This window comes from Gopherus flavomarginatus, chromosome 7 (genome assembly GCF_025201925.1).
Source record: "Gopherus flavomarginatus isolate rGopFla2 chromosome 7, rGopFla2.mat.asm, whole genome shotgun sequence".
NCBI classification, from domain to species: Eukaryota; Metazoa; Chordata; order Testudines; family Testudinidae; genus Gopherus; species Gopherus flavomarginatus.
In genome coordinates, this window is record NC_066623.1 from 85,155,775 (window position 1) to 85,177,987 (window position 22,213).

The 22,213-nt window shown below is 43.3% G+C and overlaps 1 protein-coding gene across 6 annotated transcripts in view; it reads right to left on the reverse strand.

Moving 5' to 3' along the window:
• Positions 1-22,213, reverse strand: part of PKN2 (protein kinase N2) — a 121,325-nt gene that overhangs the window by 54,107 nt on the left and 45,005 nt on the right. For 4 of the 6 annotated variants that reach the window (XM_050962116.1, XM_050962117.1, XM_050962114.1 and 1 more), the window contains exon 2: positions 2,800-3,100. The exons of 1 other annotated variant lie outside the window; for it this stretch is intronic. In XM_050962116.1, coding sequence (XP_050818073.1) covers positions 2,800-3,100 — 301 coding nt within the window. Of the gene's footprint in view, positions 1-562; positions 671-2,799; positions 3,101-22,213 lie in introns of those variants that run through there. One more of the 6 variants, XM_050962118.1, reaches the window with a different exon arrangement.

Genomic DNA, 22,213 nt, shown 5'->3' on the forward strand with positions numbered 1-22,213 from the left:
AAAGAGGTTGTATCAGCACATCAGATTCTCAGTTTTGAGAAAGACAGGAAATTTACTGATAGCAGGAGGTTTTTCCTGTGAATTAACATAGAGCTCAGAGAGAAAATAAATTTAAATTACACGGACAAATGGTGTACAAGAAAAATAAACATCTCAATATTAGAACTAAAGTGTTTCCTCAATTATCAACTTAAACACTAACAAAAGATTCCTAAGGTTTCTAGTCTTCAGAAAGGTTGTGAAATATGTTGTTAAAGAATTTAAGGCTTCCATAGGAATAACTGATATGAACTAGAGCTAAGAACAAGAAGATATATACATTGAATTAATAAGAAACACTCCCCCACCCCCCGAGACTTAAATATGCACATATATCCCTAGATGCAAGGAATGTACTGTAAATGTGTAGTTGTCAACATATAAAAATGATGACATACTCTGATAGGACAATATTGAAATAATCACTAGGAGCAAGATTGTAAAAGCTCTGTATGGACTTAAAAACAGCAATTAGATAAGAAAGGAAATTCAGAAATAGCACTGAGTAAATAGTGAGATTAACACCAAGTAAAAGCAAGTGGAAGCAGACGCCTATTAATCTTGTGGTTGGTAGTTTGCTGTTCTGAAGGTTCTTGCAACAACCTGAGGATACAGTCTTCCTTGACTCATGCTGAAAAAAAGAAAAAAAAAAAAAAGAGTCATCTCCCGTGTCTTTCACTTTAAAGCTCCACTATGGAAGACAAAGAGGGCCCAAAGAGTTTTGGAGCTGCCACTTGTTAGCAAGAGGTATGGGGAAGCCTCTGCTGGATAACTCTGGCCTTCTCAGAAAGGGATCAAAGGAAAAGTCAGACTCCTTCCCCTGGTTCTTCTGAGCCAGCTCATGAGCTACACTGTTCTGCTGATGGTCAGTTGCACTTCCTGAATCACTCACTAGTAAACGTCACTGTTGAACTTCTCTTGTAGCAGAGCTCTATGTACATTCTTTTCCAGGCCCTGTGGAAGATGTTTACTACTAACTGAAAGCTACTTGGTCCTAGAGAAGCTGACACTAAAACCAAAAAGCAAGCAGGCAGGTGAGTGCAAAGAGAGAAACAAAGAGGAATGGAGACAAGAGGGATTGGCCCCAGTTTGTTTAGTGCTGTTGCTCTTGAACATGACAAACATCTTCCCCATCCCATATTGAACAGCAACAGGGAAGCAGAAAAACTAAAAAAATTAAAGACTATTTGAATTAAACACATACTATTTAAAAGTGCTCCATCAAAACCATGATTTTAAAAAATATTTAAATTTAAAATCAATAGTGCGCCTTTCAAATACCAATTGCAGAGTAAAACCTGCAGGGACTGATTTGTGTACAGCATCCAGCAAAATGAGACCCCAATCTTGGATGTTACTGTAATACATATAATGATTCTTCCTGTAGACAAATAGCACTGGAAATCTTAAGAACGTGACCCCTTTTAGAGTGTTTCATTTGAGAGAGAAAGTGGGATCTGACAAGTATCTCCACTCTCCTACTTCTGAAGTCATTCTATTTTAAAAAGCCTCCAAATTTATGTCTGTACAGATTTTTAAACAAGAATCCACCTGCAATCTAAATAGCTCCTATTTCTTCACCTCTTCATTAACCGCTTTAGTCCTCTGCAATGCTCTGTTACTCGATTATAGCATGTCTTAACTCATGAGAGAAATTACATACAAGGTTTTAAATATATGGTAGATCTTGAAGACATACATAAAACGTACGCAAGCCTAACAAGGGTACTCAGCACTTTGGCAGCATGCCACAGTCTCAGATATCATGAGTTACTGAAATCACTTGCCAGGATGTTTCAAGACTCTCACTGCATCCTTTACTTTAAAACAAGATTAATATGTTCCTTTTATTCTGTTGCCCAAACTTCTCAAGAGTTGACAGTCACTTAACAGACACCTCAATGGCATGTGTATATTTATACAGACTCATATTGGCAATATTTTAATGTCAAATCACCATACTGTCCTTATCCAAGTCATTTCACAATACTGAAAAAGGCATTTGTTTGACTGTTTACTTTCAAAACATTCCATTTTGAAATGCCAAGTTTGATATTTTTCAAAATTAATACCAACTCCCTGCACTTCCACGGAAAATACAAGTTAGAGTATAACATAGTTTAAAATATCATCAGCTAATGACAGCTTCTACATATGTAAAATCCCTAAGATTTATTCAAATTGTTATGATAAACAGACATTTTTACTGCAAATTAGCCAATGAATAGTATGACACACACTTTTTTTTTGGACAAATGTAAGAGCTAGTATTTTAGTTTCAAACTATTAAGGCAAGGGTTTCACAAACCTTTTCATAATATAAATCATAAACACCTCTCGTACCACTTGCCCACCCATTTGCAATCACAACATTCCTTGTGGAAACTACATGGAAAAGAAATATTAGGAAATTATTTTTCTAATTTTGGCAGTCGTCTTAAGCATTTTAGTAACTGGAAGTAATTGCAAGCACCACATGACTAGCCAGTGGTCTCCTGACCACCAGCAATTGCTCTGTGGACCACCAGTCATCTGAAAGACTAGTTTAAAACTTCCTTAAAATATCTAAAACTATTCCAATTATTATTTGAGGCAAATATAAATGTATGTTGGTAATTCTTTAAAAGCTATTGAAAACCAGGTTACAATAGCAATCCTTTATAATTAGAGGATTTCATTTAAAATAAATCAATGTAAATAAAGGTACAAAATGTCTAAGCTATGAGAAAAAAATTAATAGCTTTTAGTATTGTATTGTACCTGTAACATCTTCTGGATCTGTTACAACAATGTGCGCATTTAATTCCTGCAATTTATGATGCAATTCTTCCAATTTCTTATTTGATTTTTTCAAAATGTTGTCCACGTAAGCCAAGTTTTTTTTATCTGTTGTGACCTTTCTCAGGTTCTCTGCTCCTTCCTTGATTTTAAGTTCCTTCCTTATTTCACGTTTGATTTGGTCCTTTATTTCATCCAACTTCTGTTGTACCATTGTGTCTGAGAAGTCCAATTTTTGGCCAATGCTTACATTTTCCGAGACTAGAAGACTTCGGGTATCCCCCTACAGGGAGAGAGAAAAAAAAAAAAAAAAAAAAAAGAGAAGCATAACCAGAGGTTAGCTGCTTGCATGACTAAAAACACTAGGCTCATGTCCAGAATATGTTAGACACTCACCTTGAGAAGCTATTTACTAAATATTTATCTGTCATGCTGCCCCAAAGCAACTTGTACAAGTCCACTGAAGTTATGCTTTACAAGTAACAGATTTGTTTTAAATCTAGTGACATCTTTACTATGGCTATTTTTTAAACAGAAAGACTTAAATACCTCTGGATTTGTCATGCACACATGCCTTGCCTTAGAGCCATATTGGCATTTTTCACGATTTAATTGTGAGTTTTAGTAGACTAAGTGGATCTAAGCCGTAACAATTAATTCTTACAGTTAGTAACAAAGAAGAATTCCTATACATTTACCTTAGAATTTCAATAGTTATCCTATTTAAAAGTATTTTAAAAAAAACAGAGCAACCCTTTCATAGGCTTAAAGAAACACTGCAGCGTTTATAGATACTAGACATTTTGGAACATATTTTACTGGAATGAAAGTCTCTCTGATTTGCTTTTTTTAAATTTTTATTTAGAGGGATTTAAAAAATGAAATAAAAGTTGCAACTTCCTTTCTTGGCATAGGTAGATGGGCAGAGGAGAAGACGAAAGTATGAAGAATCACTGATCAAAATAGGTTCCTATAAAGTGTAGGAGTGGAGAGCGACATACAAAATAGTTACTTAAATTACAACAAGTGTGGTTCAAAATATTTTGTTTGCGTGGATCCCACTTATTCTGCATGTATTCACTGGGGCTGTGCCTGCACCCTGCATACCCTCATGCCCCATTCACCTTGGGCATATAGAGCAAAGCAGCCCTGACCATTTCATTTCCCTTGCTAATTCAGAATCCCAGTAAAGATGGATTCGGAAGGAACAGGATGGAGTGCAGGTTGTGGATGCCACACCAACAAAGTATTTTAAAGAACCAGTTACTGTGAAGTAAGACAGCCTTTGTCCATGTAGATCCCTGCCTTATAACTAGCTATTAGTTCCCAGATTAATAGGAGGAGGGTCTGAGGAGTCTTATCTACAGCTAGCTAAATAAGGCTTGCAGAATTAGTCTACTAAATTGGAATGTGATCTAGTCTCCAAATCCAGGGCATAACATTTAGTAAAGGAATGTTACTGAGCTGTAAGTAGCTACCCTGCAGATGTCTGATACAGGAATATTTCTTAGATATGTTGAAGAGGATTCCAGAGCTGTAGTTGACTGTTGAAGGAAGATGTATATCTGCTAGTTAGTAACAGATTGATCCACTCAGATAATCTCTGGGAAGAACCGATTTAACATTCCACAGCTCTCCCTAATGGAAAGAAAGCACTTGGACATGAGTTAAATGTGGTGGGGATGTTCCATAAGAACTATTTTAAGCTCCACAGATAGGAAAGGCTATTGAATAGAATGATAGGTGTGAACCATTTCTTTTAGAAAATTTTAAACAGTGGGATGAAAGAACACAATTTTGAATATGAAGGCGACATGCTGAAACGGCAGCTAAATGGATCCTAATGGAGCTGATAGTGAGGCCCTGTAGCCTGTGCTGGAGGACGCAACCCAGAATCTTGGGAACATAACCTTGCAATGGGTCCAGACCTTGTTGTGAAGCCAGATTAAAGATCTTTTCCACTTTCATCAGACTGATCTGGTAAAGGGTTTCATTCTCAGTGTCAGGGATTGTTCTACAAGTCCAAGACAGCCTCTCTGTGGGCTCATTCAGCCAACTTCCAAACAGGTACAGGGACGGGGACAAGGATGGAGATTTGGCCTCAACAGAAAATCTTGCAGATTGGAAAAAGAGCGGTTTTATGAGCTTGTGTATTAGGATGACTGGAATTAAAACAGAAAAAGGGATGAGAGGCATTGTGGAGGGACTCTGGCATGGTATATTCTCTGATAAATTTTTTGTTCTTGCTGATGGCAAAAATAGATCTATCACAGGGAGCCCCATCTGTGGAATAAAGGTTTGAGAATGGAATCTATTAGTCACCACTCATGGCTGGCTGAATACTTTCTGCTGAAGTAATCTGCCAGATAGCTGTTTGCTTCTAGTAGGCGAAGAATTATGGGAGTTATCCTGTGAACATGGCAACATTCACACACACACAGCTATCGCTATACTACAGTGGAGAAGTGTTATCTGTTAGGATCTCTGCTGTTCTTTTCAAGAATGGTGGAAAACTCTGGAAGCTGGCTGAATAACCCAGAGTTCAAGCACATTGGAATGGAGCAAGGACTCTCTCCAGGACCATCCTGCTTTGAATTTGTAGGTATTTTTGATAGGCCCCTCCCAACCAGCCATGGCAGCATCCGTAATCAGCATCACCATGGGAGGTTGTGGTGCAGAATGGTACTCCTTTGCAACTATCTGGGGGTTTGTCTACCAGTTCAAGGGAACTTGTATGGTTCCAAATCTTATAAGTTAAGTTTGGTAGCTGGCAAACCTACTTCAGCCATCCAGAGGCATCTCATAAGTGCATGATGCCATGTGATATAATAATTTGAGAGTTTCTTGCTGCTGTTTCAAGATTATACCTGAAGCTAGAGATGAGGGGTGTGATTGTCTGAAATTTGTCTAGAGCAGTGTTTTCCAAACTTGGGAGGCTGCTTGTTTAGGGAAAGCCCCTGGCAGGCCAGGCCCCGCTCCAGGGCAATGGGAGCTGCTGGAAGTACATCCCTCGGCCCACACCGCTTCCAGCAGCTCCCACTGGCCTGGAGCAGCGAAACGCAGCCAGTGGGAGCTGCGATTGGATGGACCTGCGGATGCGGAAGGTAAACAAACCGGTCCAGCCTGCCAGGGGTTTTCCCTGCACAAGCGGCGTCCCAAGTTTGGAAAACACTGGTCTAGTGGGATTTTGCCTTTGTTGACTTAGAATCTAGAAGATCCCCAATAAATTCTATGGATTTTGTTGGAATGAGATTATTATTTATCATTCACTCTCAGACTGATGGAGTGAGTAAACTGCAAACAGTGGAGTAAATTTTCTGTAGCCTGGATGAATCACTATGTGACAATATGTGTCCTGAAGTTGAGAGGCGCAAACCAATCTGAGCTTCTAGAGAGGATATGATGAAGGCTGGTGTCACCATTCTTAATTTACATCAGCATGTGAATTTGTGTAGTCACTTCAGGTTCCTGATAGGTTGCAGTGCCCTTTTTCTTCTGGGAAGTAGTAGTAGTGGGAACAGAAACCATTCCTTCTCAACCTTCTGAGCATCTGGGTGGTACTTCTGTTACTTCTAGGTTGTAGTAAGGGACCCACTTCTTCCTTCAGCTGTCTCTTGGAAGATGCATTTCTGAAGAGGGATCAGGGATTGTATATGGGGCAAGGATTAGAACTGCATCGAGTGGCCTTCTGTAATAGTCTCCTATACCCATTGAACTGAAGTAATTCCAGCTCAGGCTTAAGAGAAATGCAAAAGGCAGCAAAATGGAGCAGACAGAAAGCTCCTCAACTTCAACCTGCCATATGGAAGACAATGCAGTGAAGGGAGTAGAGGAAGAAGACAGCGCTCCTATGGGAAAAGCAAGACTTCCTATATAAGTGTAGTCAACTGACCTCTGTTGCTGACAGGAGGAAGTTCTCTGTCTGAACCGGCCCTCGAGTTTCCTCCTAGCTGCAGGTGTACAGATATCCAAGAATCTCAGTGTAGCCCTAGAGTCCCTTAGAGGATGTAACAATTCATTTGTAAAGCAACTAAACAGGTCTGGCTCTTTGAAGGAAAGATCTTCAATATCTGTTTGGACCTCTTTAGGAATCCCCAGGACTGCCCTTTTCTTGGCAAAGGCTAGGACTACTGAACAGGCTGTTGTATCAGGGTCATCCGGGACTACTTGGTGGAAAGTTCTGGCTAACTTTCAAACTCCCTCTGAAATGATGGATCTCAAGACAGCCCTCACTTCCCGTGGGACCTTGTCAGTGAATGATGATACTCTGTCTCAGGTCCTGTAGTCATATTTAAAGACTAGGGCTTGATAGCTGCTTATTCACAGTTGGGAGACACTGAGAGGAAGGCCCTTCTGCTAAGAGGTCAAAGTCTCTTGGGATCTTTTGCCCCTGAGTTGTTTTAGGTAGTCCTGTCTTCTCAGATTTCTCCTGTGCTGCAGATACTGCTAGATCTAGAGTCAGATGCAAGCAGGTGTCCTTAGATTGGCATGGTGATGGAAAGGAGACATGATATGTTTTCTCTGCTTGTTTCAGTGCAGAAAGTAAAGGCCGGAGTCTGCCAAAGGTGTTTTGTGGGTTCCAGAAATCCTTCATTTATTGACACTGCCAATCTGCCAGGGAGATTAGAATGGTGAATATAAAAAGTGTATGTGCTTTTTCCTGTTCCATAGATAATTGCGTGCCCTGTGTCTGCTGTCCTTCCTAGTATTCCTGAAAGGACCTGAAGTTGTCAGATAATAGCATTGTAGTTGATGTCACCAGAGGATAGGGATGTAAATACAGTTTAAAAAACGTTAACCGTTTAAACAATTAAAATATTTTGTTTAAATGGTTAACCAATTAAAGCGCCGCTCCAGCTGCTAGGACTGGCCAGCGCAGGGCAGCTGGTCTGGCCAGCCCGGTGGTTTAACGGTTAAGGCAGGTTAACTGGTAAGATTAATACTTATCAGCTAACATTTTACATCCCTACCAAAGGAATGCAGATCTTTCGGAGCAGTCAGCTAGAAAGGGTTGAGGGAAGTCTCTTCTGGATGTTTAAAAAAAATCCAACAATATCTTCTGCCTCTACGTCCTGAGCCTCTGCCTCCTCCTCACATTGTTCTCTCTATCATTCCCTATGGAGGTCTACTTCACTGAATGGTCTAGTCAGGAACCTAACTGGTGAAGGCAACCTAGGTCTGTAGGAAGAATGAGAGTGCAACTCCTAGATCTAGACAGCCCCGCTCCCAGAATGCCCAGTAATGCCAAAGTGGTAAGTTAGAGGGATAAGACTTAAAAGGCCCAAGATGTTGTTTTTCGAGGCATATCAGGAAATCTGGGTGGAGGGCTCTCAAAATGTGATGGCAGTGATTTTGAGTGTGATCAGGGGGTTGCTGAACTAGAGCAATTCCTGCAAGGAGGAAGCAAATGGATCTCAAGAGAAGGGTCTCTGCTTGACTCTGAAAGAGTGTGAACAGACAGAAAAAGAAGAGGAGTGGTGGTAAATACATTCTAGAAATAATGCCAACCTCTAAGGCCTGGTCTACACTACAGGGTTAGGTCGAATTAAAAAAGACTGCATCCACACAACCAACCCCGTTACGTCAGCCTAAAGCGCTCTTAAAATCGCTGTACTCCTTCCCAGCAAGGGGATAGTGCTAAAATCGACCTTGCTGGGTTGAATTTGGGGTAGTGTGGACACAAAATCGACAGTATTGGCCTCCGGGAGCCATCTCAGAGTGCTCCATTCTGACTGTTCTGGACAGCACTTGGAACTCCAATGCTCTAGCCAGGAAAAGCCCCAGGAACTTTTGAATTTCATTTCTTGTTTGGTCAGCATGGCGAGCTCAGCAGCTCAGGTGCTTGTTTGCCTGGCCCAGAATCGGTGTTCCACTGCATTAACCAGCCCCAATACAGCCATGGTGTCCCAACTGCCACAGCCCATGCTTTCAGGAACATCTGTGTCCATGTCCTCATTAAAATCCTTCTCGTGCTGGCGTCTCTTAGCCCAGTTCTGCATATACTCAAGGATAATGCGCAAGGTGTTTACAGTGCTCAAAACAGCAGCAGTGACACCGAGCAGGCTCCATGCTTGCCATGCTATGGCAGCTGCACCAGAAAAAGGCGCGAAATGATTGTCTGCCGCTGGTTTCATGGAGGGAGGGGCGACTAACAACATGTACCCAAAACCACCCGCGACAATGTTTTTGCCCCATCAGGCATTGGGAGCTTAACCCAGAATTCCAATGGGCAACGGAGACTGCGGGAACTGTGGGATAGCTACCCACAGTGCACCACTCCATAAGTCGATGCTAGCCATGGCAGTGAAGACACATGCCACTGACTTAAGGTGCTCAGTGTGGACATACCCAATTGACTGTATAAAATCAATTTCTAAACATCGACTTCTATAATATCAACCTAATTTCATAGGGTAAGACATACCCTAGGTGGTAGGATAGTAGATTACCAGTACTGAAGGTTTAATTCTTCTGGTGCCAGAGAGATGTATACCAATCGCATCAGTACTGAGGCTGGTGCTGGGCCCTCAACCTCAGAAGTCAGTAACAGATCTGCTGGTACCATAAAGGATTCAGGTACACCCTCGTTACTAGACTCAGTACGTGCCAGTGAGGAGTCTTTGCTGGTACAAGGCTTCAGTGCTGGAGTATACTTAGTTCCACTCCACCAGGTGAGGAAGAGAATCAGCTCCACTAGCCTGTCCAGTGCAATTAGGCCTCTGAACTTGTGACTTAGAAGAGGCAGGAGGGCCCATGACCCTCTCTTTATACCTCTGATCTCTCCCATTGCAGCGAAGAGGATTGGTGCCATGAGTTACCCTTAAAGCACAGTTCAGATCTGCCCAGCTTTAATATGATGCAGGTGGTACCATAATGAGCTCCCAGCCAGTGCCAAACTTGGTCTAGTTAGCTGCCCTCAGTTTTCCAAAGTAGTTGGAGACTCTCTCTCATTACCAGCAATAGGAGCCTTCAAGGATAGAGTCCCTATTTACAAGGGCACTGAAAAAGTGAATCTCTAGGAGGGACAGTTTTCTGAATTAGAGGAATGTCTTTCCAAATCAGACACTCTCTTCATTGAAAGCAGCAAAGAATCCTGTGGCACCTTATACACTAACAGAGGTTTTGGAGCATGAACTTTCGTAGGTGAATATCTACTTCATCAGATGCTTCATCTCTTCATTGACTGCTCCAGCAGACAGATCTTTAGAAAAGTATATTTGGAAAAGTGAGCTCTGGTGAAGATGGATGAGCATACAGACCAATAGTCTGGAAAGTGACTCTTGCCCCCACAGAAGCAGCACAGTCTGCATCCACCAGTTAGTGGAATATGTCTGTCATACACCAGACATAGCTCGAAACCGGAGGGCTTAGGTTTGGCCATTAAGAAGAAAGGTGCCTAGGCACCAACTAATAGTCGGAAGCAGGAAAGAAATAAAATTAAGACAAGGCTGCAAACAGGACAGAAAAGTGTGTCTACATTAGTTCTAGTAATTATTAATAATTACAAAATTAGTTTGATGACAGGGCATTACAGGATGACAGGCAGACACTGCTGAGTTCTATCTTGCTGCCATGGGCAGTAAGAGGTAAGTGAAAGGTGGTCAGGGACATTCTGACCTTTATATGCCTGGGGGTGGGGGAGGATAGAAGAAGATGCAGGGCATAGGTGTACTATAAAGCTACAGAAACAGACTCAACTACAACTTGTTAAAAATTATACACAAATTCTCCTCTGTACAAGTACACTAACCCACTTAAAAAAAATTAAGAGAATACTTCCAGCATAAATAAAATCCAGGCATTATCTGTCATTTTTGTAAACAGAAACATCTCCTAAATAATAGGAGTAGCAAGAATGACCACCTTGCCTTGGATTTGTTGATGAGTATGCATGGGACAGAAGAACAACAGATAAGCAGGATTTGCCTTTCTTAAATTGCTTAAGCAACTCAAGGAAGTTCATGCAAATGTGGTTATACTGTACAGTGCACAAGAAAGTTATCTAACTTATGGAGAAACAATTTATCCTAGTATAAACTCAGATAAGATCAGTAGGGCGGATTCATTATGCATATACAATGTGACTAAAACATAGTTGTATGTGAAAGCATGTGAGGAACCCACATTATCTGTGGATCTGTCAGAGTACTAAATAATTGCTATCAAGATTTAACACAAATACTTATGACCATTGTGGAGGACAGGAACAGCTGGTAACTGGAAAAGGAAGGACCAGTAGGAGCGCCGGCAGCCTTTTTGGCGCCCTAGGCTGCGGAAAGTCCCACCCCCAAAATGGCACCCCAGACAGAGGTGGTGGAAGGTCCCGCCCCCAAAACACCACCAACGACCGCGGCGGCCGAACATCCAGCCACTGCGGTCACTGCCCCCCACGTTAGTGCCCTAGGCGACTAGGTCGCCTAATGGGTTGTGCAGGCCCTGGCAACCAGCCACCTATTGGTGACTATTTTATGTAATTACTATGTGAATTTTGTTTCAGCCACTTGTTTGTATTTACGTAGAGCAGCGGTGGGCAAACTTTCTGGCTTGAGGGCCACATAAAGGTTGCGCAACTGTATGGAGGGCCGGGGGTAGGGAAGGCTGTGCCTCCCCAAACAGCCTGGCCCCCCGTCCCCTATCCGCCCATCCCACTTCCCACCCCCTGACTGCCCCCCTCAGAACTCTCAACCCATCCAATCCCCCCTGCTCCTTGTCCCCTGACCGTCCCCTCCTGGGACCCCCGCCTCCTATCCAACACCTCTGCTCCTTGTCCCCTGACTGCCCCAACCCCTATCCACACCCCCTGCCCCCTGAAACCTCCCCCCCCCAGGACTCCCATCCCCTATCCAACCACCCTCTGCTCCTCATCCCCTGACCACCCCCCTCCCAGGACCCCCTGCCCCTAACTGCCCCCTGGACTCCCACTCCCTTATCCAACCATCCCTGCTCCCTGTCCCTTGATCACCCTCCCGACCCCTATCCACATCCCCGCCCCCTGACAGGCCCCACGGGACTCCCACTCCCAACCTTCCCTGTTCCCCATCCCCTGACTGCCACCCCAGAACCTCTGCCCCATCCAACCACCCCCTCCTCCCTGACTGCCCCTAGAACCCTCTGTTCCCTTACCCAACCCCCCCGCTCCCCACCCCCTTACCAGCAGCAGGAGCTCGCAGCTGCAACACCCGGCCAGAGCCAGCTGTGCTCCCCATGCTGCCCAGCGGGAGTAGCAGGCCAGAGCGCGGCCCGCACGGCGGCATGGCTGCGGGGCAAGGGGGACAGCGGGGGAGGAGCTAGGGACTAGGCTCCCAGGCCAGGAGCTCAGGGGCCAAGCAGGACGGTCCTGCGGGCCGGATGTGGAATCTAAAGTGAAACTAAAAATTACATCATGATCCCTGGTTTCCCAGTTCACCACAGGGCACATAAATCTAGTAGCGTAACACTTAACCTCAAGATTTAACATATAGTCCACTGGCTCTTAAAAATATATATCAAAATACAACATTTTCTTTTGGTTGTTCCCTTACCACCACATACAATAATTTTCACTTGGCTTTCTAGCCAAACACAGTCCATTTACTATAGTCATGAGGATCCTAGAAACATCATTAAAATAAAACAGAAATAAGTTGCTCTACTACACTTCAGAGCATAAAATCCTATTCTAAAATTTACAAAGTTCACTGGAGGGGAAAACAGGTAGTAAGTGTCAAAGTCAGTCATATAAACAGTTTAACACTAGCACTCAAAGTATGCTAAGACCTATTTGCAACGAATGTACATACAATATGTAGCCATTAAAATAAACCTAGGTCCTCAAAACAAAGTAGTGATAAAATAAATCATTTCTATAAGTTAGATCTAGAAACATGAAAAGTGAAAGAACAGCTGGACATGCACAAGACCATGACCGGACCTAATGCATTCAAGGGTACTGAGGGAGTTGGCTGATGTGACTGAAGAGCCATTAGCCATTATCTTTGAAAACTCATGGCGATCAGGGGAGGTCCCGGACAACTGGAAAAAAGCAAATATAGTGCCCATATTTATAAAAGGGAAGAAGGAGAATCTTTGGGAACTACAGACCCATTAGCCTCACTTCAGTCCCAGGAAAAATTATGGAGCAAGTCTTCAAGGAATCCACTTTGAAGCACTTGGAGGAGAGGAAGGTGATCAGGAACAGTCAACATGGACTCACCAAGGGCAAGTCATGCCTGACCAACCTAATTGCCTCCTATGATGAGATAACGGGCTCTGTGCATATGGGGAAAGTGGTGGACGTGATATATCTAGACTTCAGCAAAGCTTTTGATACAGTCTCCCACAACTTTTGCCAGAAAGTTTTAAAAGTATGGATTGGAGTATAAAGTGGATAGAAAGCTGGCTAAATTGTCGGACTCAACCGGTAGTGATCAACAGCTCGATGTCTAGCTGGTAGCTGGTATCAAGTAGAATGCCCCAGGGGTCTGTCCTGGGGTCGGTTTTGTTCAACTTCATTAATGATCTGGATGATGGGATGGATTGCACCCCTCAGCAAGCTCGCGCATTATGCTAAACTGCGGGGGAGTCGTAGATAAACTGGAGGGTAGGGATAGGGTCCAGAGTAACCTAGACAAATTGGAGGATTGGGCTAAAAGAAATCTGATGAGGTTCAACAAGGACAAGCAGAGTCCTACACTTAGGACGAAAGAATCCCATGCACTGCTACAGGCTGAGGACCGACTGGCTAAGTGGCAGTTCTGCAGAAAAAGACCTGGGGATTACAGTGGACAAGAAGCTGGATATGAGTCAACAGTGTGTCCTTGTTGCCAAGAAGGCTAACGGCATATTGGGTTGCATTAGTAGGAGCACTGCCAGCAGATTGAGCGATGTGATTATTCCCCTCTATTTGGCACTGGTGAGGCCACATCTGGAGTACTGTGTCCAGTTTTCAGCCCCCCACTACAGAAAGGATGTGGACAGATTGGAGAGTCCAGTCGAGGGCAATGAAAATTATTGAGGGGCTGGGGCATGTGACTTATGAGGAGAGGCTGAGGGAACTGGGCTCTTCTGCAGACTAAATAAGAAGAGTGAGGGGGATTTGATAGCAGCCTTCAACTACCTGAAGGGGGGTTCTAAAGAGGATAGAGCTTGGCTTTTCTGAGTGATGGCAGATGACAGAACAAGGAACAATGGTCTCAAGTTGCAGTGGGGGAGGTCTAGACTGGATATTAGGAAAAACTATATCACTAGGAGGGTGGTGAAGCCTTGGAATGAATTACCTAGGGAAATGGTAGAATCTCCATCGGAAGAGGTTTTTAAGACCCAACTTGACAAAGTCCTGACTGGGATGATTTAGTTGGGGTTGGTCCTGCTTTGAGCAGGGAGTTGGACTAGATGACCTCCTGAGGTCTCTTCCAACCCTAAATACACATGAGAAACTTCCATTTGAAATCAGCTGAATCCATGTTTTCTAGTAACTGATTCTCTATTAGCAAGTTTCTAGTAACTAATTCTTTCCTTGGGTATTGCTGATAGAGAGTGGAAAGAATCACGCACTATACACAGTCTGTATATTTTAGATAGTAATATTACAATACTAACTACAGAGAAGAAGTATGCTATATAAAATTAGCATGTTTAGTTTTCAATCCAATGGTAAGAGACATTATTGAATAGCAAATATCCCGGAAAGCAATATGCATGAGGCATTCAACTAACCCATTAAACCTATTGCAATGTACACATTTCAACCTAAGTGTTCATTAGACCAGTAGTTTTCAAACTTTTTTTCTGGCGACTCAGTTGAAGAAAACTGTTGATGCCTGTGACCCAACGGAGCTGGTGATGATGGGTTTAGGGTGTGGGAGGGGCTCAGGGCTGGGCCAGAAGATTGCAGTGCGGGGCTGAGGGCTGCAGGGTGGGGCCAGGGATGAGGAGTTTGGGATGCAGAAGGGGGCTCAGGGCTGGGGAAGGAGATTGGAGTGTCTGAGGGAGTCAGGGCTCTGCGCTGGGGGTACAGGCTCTGGGGTGGTACTGGGGATGAGGGGTTTGGGCTGCAGGAAAGGGCTCTGGGTTTGAGGAACTGGGCAATGGGAGTGCGGACTTGGTGTTGGGGGTGGAAGCAGCGTGCAGAGCCCGGTGGTCCCCTCTGCCTAGGAGCCAGACCTGATGCTGGCCGCTTCTGGGGCATAGTGGTGTCAGAACAGGTAGGGACTAGCCCGCCTTAGTCGGGCAGCACCGCCGATGGGACTTTTTAAGAGGCCAGTTGGCAGTGCTGACCAGAGTTTTACATTCCATGACCCAGTACTGGGTCACAACCCACAGTTTGAAAACCACTGTATTAGACAGTTCTTTGACAAGTCCTTCAAAGTTCCATAGGTTTCTCAAAATAGCTGAACGGTTTCTTAGCGTTAAAAGTATTGTGAAGGCAACTTTAAAATTATACACCTTCTTCTGGCTCTTCAGTGTGTAAATTAGAACAACTCAACAGACAATCAGTAGAACGGGTGTGAACAGAGCTAAAAGCCTACATTAGTGTAAGCTGGCATAATTTACTCCACTTTATAAATCACCGCTAAATCTGGCCCAGCGTGACAGCATATCCCAATGCTAAACAATCCACAGCACCCATCTTGTTACTAAGAAGTATAACAATAGAGTCCAAGATGTCCTATATTCTTGGTAAGCATGAATGCCATCACTGATGATATAGTAGCCAAATATAAGATATACATTCTTTTTGCATTTGCTGTATAAGAACCACAGCAACTTTAAGAGATTCCCGTTTGCCTTTGGTCCAAGATCGGCATAGATCTACTTGAATTAAATGGAAAAGATGATCTTGTTAGTGGACTTTTACTCAGATTCAACCACTGTGCAACACATATCAAATAAGGTGATAAGACATCCAGTTACAGCTTACTTATCATTAGATTTTACATGAGTTAATACATAAGGGCCCACAATTCACAAGCGGATCATCTGGCAAATCTGATACATCAGTTCAAGTACACCATGTCAAGACTGTACACTGAGTGGGTTAGCAGAAAAATTATTATTGTCAGCAAATTGCCTGGGCTTTTAAAATCAAGTTAATTCAAAGGATCCAAACTTTGAGCTGTTGGAATATAACAATGTAAAGTGCTTTCCACAAGGGGCAAGATGTCAGGTTTTACAAAATGCTGCTTTTATTGCAGAGTGTCACGCTGACAAAGAAAGAAAATGCATTCATGAACACACACCTGAAGGTCCAAAGTCTTAGTGCCAACATATGACCTTCTGGAACCAAAGGCAATTCCATTCTGAAGTTGTTACAAAATAGCTCTATGCCAAGAGACTAAAACAGAAATAGTATGATAAACGTCAAAAAGCATGCCACCACTTCAAGTGGAAGAAAATATTAGATTTAAAACAGAGTCAAGGTAACAGCTATACTGTCCATACCAAGGTTATCATAGTACCCCAAGATTTAGCCAAACAGTATGAACATAAAATGTCTAAACAAAACCAAGGAAGAGACGGCCTCCCATTTCTTGATAACTCCCAGAATGCTAGTAATAGTACTGGTGAGTTGAGAATGTATCACGTAGTCAATGACAGAAAAAAAAAAAATTCATGTGGCAGATCCACCTGAGCAGATTAACACGCTATAGCTGAAGAGACTGCCATGAAAGGAAGTGGCTACGTAATCAGAAAGTCATTGAGATTCAGACACCAGTTACTGACGGATGGCCAGCAACAGGCAGAACAATCCTCATCTGTCAAGTAGTTCAGATCATTTACCCCCACTCCACCTTTGACCACTCAAGTTTCCGATTCATTAACTGGCATTATTTTGCAGCTATTCTTGGTTGGTATGTTTTATTAGCATTTCCTTAAAAAAAAGGGAGAGGGGAGACGTAGCTAACTCCTGAAGTCAGTGAATACTGACCATCACATGACAAGAATGTTAACCTTTATAACCTTGACCCAAGTCATGTAACTGGTTCAAGAAATGAAGTGCATTCTCTTATTGGCACTCCTGTGTGTCGCTTAATTTTCAAGTACTTTTTGTTAAGCATTCCTTCAGATAAAAACTTTAGGCTAGTTTTGTAGACATTCAATTAGTGTAAACTGAAGTTATAGGGACTTCTCAATAGTGTCCCCCTTTCCAAATCACAAGGACTCCAACATGTAAATGTACTGTATAGTATTCTGATTCATTCCAGATTTTTTTTTAATTCTTTGTATGACCACACATACAAATATCAGCAAAAATACCTTGCAAACAGGTTCTCATTGCCAGTAGTCTGGCGGCTAATTTGATATGTTTTGCTGCTGGTAATCTATGAAGGTCAGAGAAGATCTTGTATTGTATGAAAATAACCATTAGACCCCAGTTTAATACAAGTTCAGTCTTTTATTGTTCTGTGTACTGAAACCACTTGAAGGAGGCAACTGACCAGGATCTCTAACAAAATTATTAAAAATTATGGAATGTGACTAATTCACCAAGAGAACACTCCCATGCACCTGAATATTTTAAGTCATTTGGTTTGCTAAATAAAGAGAAGTCCTGGAAATTGACACATCTTATACTTAACTCACTACTTATCTTAGATTTGGAGAATACCTTTCTAACAGGAAAATCTCTTTTGCTTTTGGAAACACTCAGTTCTAGTAATGATTAGGTCTAATCCAACATCCATTTAGGAAATTGCTTTTAAACAATGGTATCCAACCTTTTGTACCTGTAGGCCAAGCATTATTTCATAGAGGTAAAGAGACCACAATCATTACTTAGGAGCAAGTTCCCTGAATCATTCTTCCTTTCTTCTGTTCAAGCAGGCAGCAGAAACCACCTACACATTCCCTGATAAGGATTACCATAATATGGAAGAGTTCCCATAGGTATTTCCTACACTCTCCCTCCCAGGTTATGTGTCGGGGTTAAGCTGTTCTAAAACTTGGCTGGAACAGAGAATCGACAAGCTATAACTGGTTATTGGTTCTATGTGTCTGTTTCCCCCTCTGGTAGCTTCATGCAAAAGAGGAGGTATCTTTTGATAGGTATTTCCACAGCCTGCAGGGAAGCAGGCCGAGTAGAATGTGCTATCACTCTTTGAAAAGGGTGAAAGCCTGCAATCTCACAGCAAATAACCATACATCCAGACATTAATCTCAATAGTCTCTGAGCAGAAACTATGGATCCCTTGGATCTATCCACAAAGGAGATGAACAGATAGGAACCTTCGAAATAGATCAATCCTATCCAAAGTAGAAGGGCAGCACCCTTCTAACATCCAGGGTTCCTGGAGAAAGTTACGTGGCTTCGGAAAAAAAAAACCACTTGTAGATAAATAGATTGATTCAGGTGGAACACCAAGAGAACCTTAGGTAAGAGTTTAGGTTGTGGGCTTACAGAATCCTTCTCCTTGATGTATAGCATAAAGATACCATCAAGGCACCAGTTTCCCCAACTCTAAATGCCAGTGTGATAGCTACTAGAAAGCCAAGCTCTAAGATACATTTGCTCCAATCCCTCAGACAGAGATAACACCCCTACAGGATCTCTATCAAGCTTTCTTAAAACTACAATACCCACCTGGTGAAGTGAAGAAACAGACTGACAGAGCCAGAAGGCTACCTACTACAGGACAGGCTCAAAGAAAGCAACACCACTAGCTGTCACATACAACCCCCAACTAAAACCTCTCCAGCGCATCATCACAGATCTACAACCTATCCTGAAGGACAATCCCTCACTCTCACAGACCTTGGGAGACAGGCCAGTTCTCACTTACAGACAGACTCCCAACCTGAAGCAAATACTCACCAGCAACTACATACCACAGAACAAAAACACTAACCCAGAAGCCAATCCCTGCAAGAAACACCGTTGCCAACTCTGTTTGCATATTTATTCAAGGGACTATCATAGGACCTAACCACATCAGCCACATCATCAGAGGCTCGTTCACCTGCACATCTACTCATGTGATATATGCCATCATGTGCCAGGAATGCCCCTCTGCCATGTACATTGGCCAAACCGGACAGTCTCTACGCAAAAGAATAAATGGACACAAATCAGACGTTAAGAATTGTAATATTCAAAAACCCAGTAGGAGAACACTTCAATCTCCCTAGACACTCAATAACAGACTTAAAAGTGGCAATTCTTCAACAAAAAAAACTTCAAAAACAGACTTCAGTGAGAAACTGGAATTAATTTGCAACCTGAATACCATGAAATTAGGCCTGAATAAAGACTGGAAGTGGATGGGTAACCACAAAAAGTAATTTCCCCTCTGCTGACACTCACACCTTCTTGTCAACTGCTGGAAATGGGCGACGTCCTCCTTGATTGCATTGGCCTTGTTAGCACTACAAAAGTAATTTCCCCCTCTCTTGATATTCACCCCTTCTTGTCAACTGTTGAGAATAGGACACTTCCACCTTAATTGAATTGGCCTTGTTAGCACTGATCCCCCATTTGTAAGGCAACTCCCATCTTTTCATGTGCTGTGATATTTATACTGCTTACTGTATTTTTGACTCCGTGCATCCAATGAAGTGGGTTTTAGCCCAGGAAAGCTTATGCCCAAATAAATTTGTTAGTCTCTAAGGTGCTACAAGGGCTCCTCATTGTTTTTGCCAATATAGACTAGACTAACACAGCTACCACTCTGAAACCTACTATAAAGGCCATCTTCACAGATAAATAAAGTATAGAACAGATTGTCATAAATTTAAATAGATGTTTCATGAAGTAATTGAGACGATACAGGATGAGCGAATATGGAAAACCCCCGTATAGTCAGATGAAAGGCTGATATTGAGGGCCAGACCTTAACTACCTCAATTTCTTCAGATCCTGCAGATAATTCAGGATGACTGAAAGATGCACAGATCAAAGCAGGAAGTGGCAATGCTAGCACCAGTGGAAGAATTTCTTCCATTTCTGCAGGTAAGTAGTGGGGACTGATTTCCTACTATTTGGTAATACCTGTTGCACTTCCGCAGAGCATGAGGATTGTTTCTAATCTTGCAACCCAGTGAGGAACCATGCTTGGAAGTGGAGAATCAGGGTGAACCATGTAACCCACATCTTGTGAAAGGAGAAAAGGAGGTGGTCAGAACCTTGAACATTGGACACATAGGTGCAGGAGGTAAGGGTATCAAGTTTGTCTCAGCCAGATTGGTACTATAAGGATAACCTCGGTCCTGTCCTGTCTGATTTTGTTCACCACCCTCAGTATCAGGTGAGCTGGAGGAAACACAGAGAAGACTCTTCTTCCAGGACAGAAGAAAGACATCCCCCAAGGAGTGGTAGCCCAGGTCCCCTCTTGAGCAGAAAAGAGGGCACTTGTTCCTGGAGGTGGTGAAGAGATCCACCTCTGGAAGACCCCAATTTTGGGATAAATTTTGGAGAACTTGAGAGTCTAGCTCCCATTTGTAGTCCTTTGAGAAGTGTCTGCTGAGAACATTGGCTGGGATGTTCTGAATTCCTGGGTGATAGACCACCAAAAATTTGGATTTGATGAGCTATACATCAGTTCCATGGCTTCACGTCTTCTCCATACAGAGAGGGGGATCTTGCTCCTCTCTGCTCACTGATATAGAACATGTAGGACACATAGAGGAAGAGGTTCCTGACAGCAATGTCCTACCTCTCATCAGGGCCATGTGTTGGAGCTCAGGGATGTGCAGATTGGTTTCCTGAGTTGTCCATCTGCCCTGAGTCATGAGAGCATTGAGATGAGCTCTCCATTTCAACAGCAAAGCATCTGTTGTTAATGTTAGTGATTGAGTTGGGTGACGGAAGGGAACGCCCATGCAGATATTGAGTTGATCTTTCCACCAATCCTAGGAGCTCCTCACTTGTAGAGGAGCCACCACCAGTCTGTTCAAGGTGTCTCTGACTAGAGAATAGGTCATTCTGAACTAACCTTGAAAGCAGCACAGGCATAGCATTGCACAATTGGTCGTGAAAGTACAAGCTGCCATGCCTTGCACCAGCTGAAGACTGATGACTGTAAGGAACTAAGGACTCCCATGGCAAAGTTAGGTGGAGAACAAGAAATCAGAGTCCTTAGGGGGAATGTAATACTTTTTATCTGCCTTTTACATATTGGTGGAATAGTACCAGGTGTTTGCCACACAGTCTTAGTTGTACCCAGGAGCATCCCATGAATAACACCACACTGGGTGGTGTTGCTGACTATGTTGTGAATTGCTTGCATCTTCAAGTGGAATCTGAAGAGCGTCAGCCACCCTCTCTATGAGTTTTAGAAATTGCTGAAAATCAGCTGTAGAAGGTACTTGAGGCATAACTGCTTCATCTGGAGACAAGACAAGACAGGCATTCAAGGGGTGGCCTCTTTATCCGCCCGGCCTCCTATTCCTCAAACATCTCCTATGGGGGTGGAATTGGTTGGGGAAAAGAGGACTGAACAACCCCAGACTCCCTTTGAGATGGTAGTAGTGGTCTGGAGAATTGCTGTCGGTAAGCAGCCCAGGGATCCCAATATGGTCATTGGGGGACCCATAAGGAAGTGGAGATGGCATATAAGAGGTTGGGTCCATGTCTTTGATGATGGCCACAATCTTCCCCATGATTGCATGAGAATGTGTTCCAACAGGATATGTTGAGGAACCCTAGGAGAGACTGACTGGAAGTCTCCTTCATCCTCCTAAAAATCATCCGATGGAGGAGCCGCCAGAGAAAAGCATGGAGAGTCCTATGGTAGCAGTCCGGAGACGGAGATCTCAGTACCAAAAGATGCTCAGCACCCATGAGGAGTAGGGACTCTGGCTCATCTGTTATGGACCGGCCCCTCACGTCTAAATTCTTGAGGTACTGAGTAAAGGAATTGGTACCAACACAATAGCTAAGGATGTGGTAGCCAAAGCTGATGGCACTGTCAATGGTGGACATACCAATGCAGGCGCGAACGAAGCCTGGTGCTGTTGTTTACTTAGTATGGAAGATGCCAAATGAGTAAGTGCCAACAGCAGGGCTGAGCCCAGTGGTGTCAGACAGAGGTGCTTCTGCTTGCTCTCCTTGTCCCTGGTCTAGGGTACTAAGCCCTGTCAGAGCCATGCATCTCCGTTAAGCTCCAGGGCTTCCCGGCTCTGCTGGAATCAGAAGTGTCCTTAAACTCAACAGTACCGAGCTGAGAGGTAGAGACATCTGAGCCCATAAATCTTGCAGGGGATTTAGGCTTTTTTTCTCCCCCCGGCGTGTGATCCTTCAGATTAGAGTCTGTACTCCTCTTTCTAGGAGCCCACTCAGAAGCCTCTAATGTCTTCCTGTTCTTAGAGGAAGCCTGCACCAAGGTAGAAGCATTGCTGGATCTGTCCAGAGACAGATGAATGGGGGCAGAGGATGTCTCCTGACCTGATTCAGATGTTGGCTGAAGTGAGCACTCCATCATTA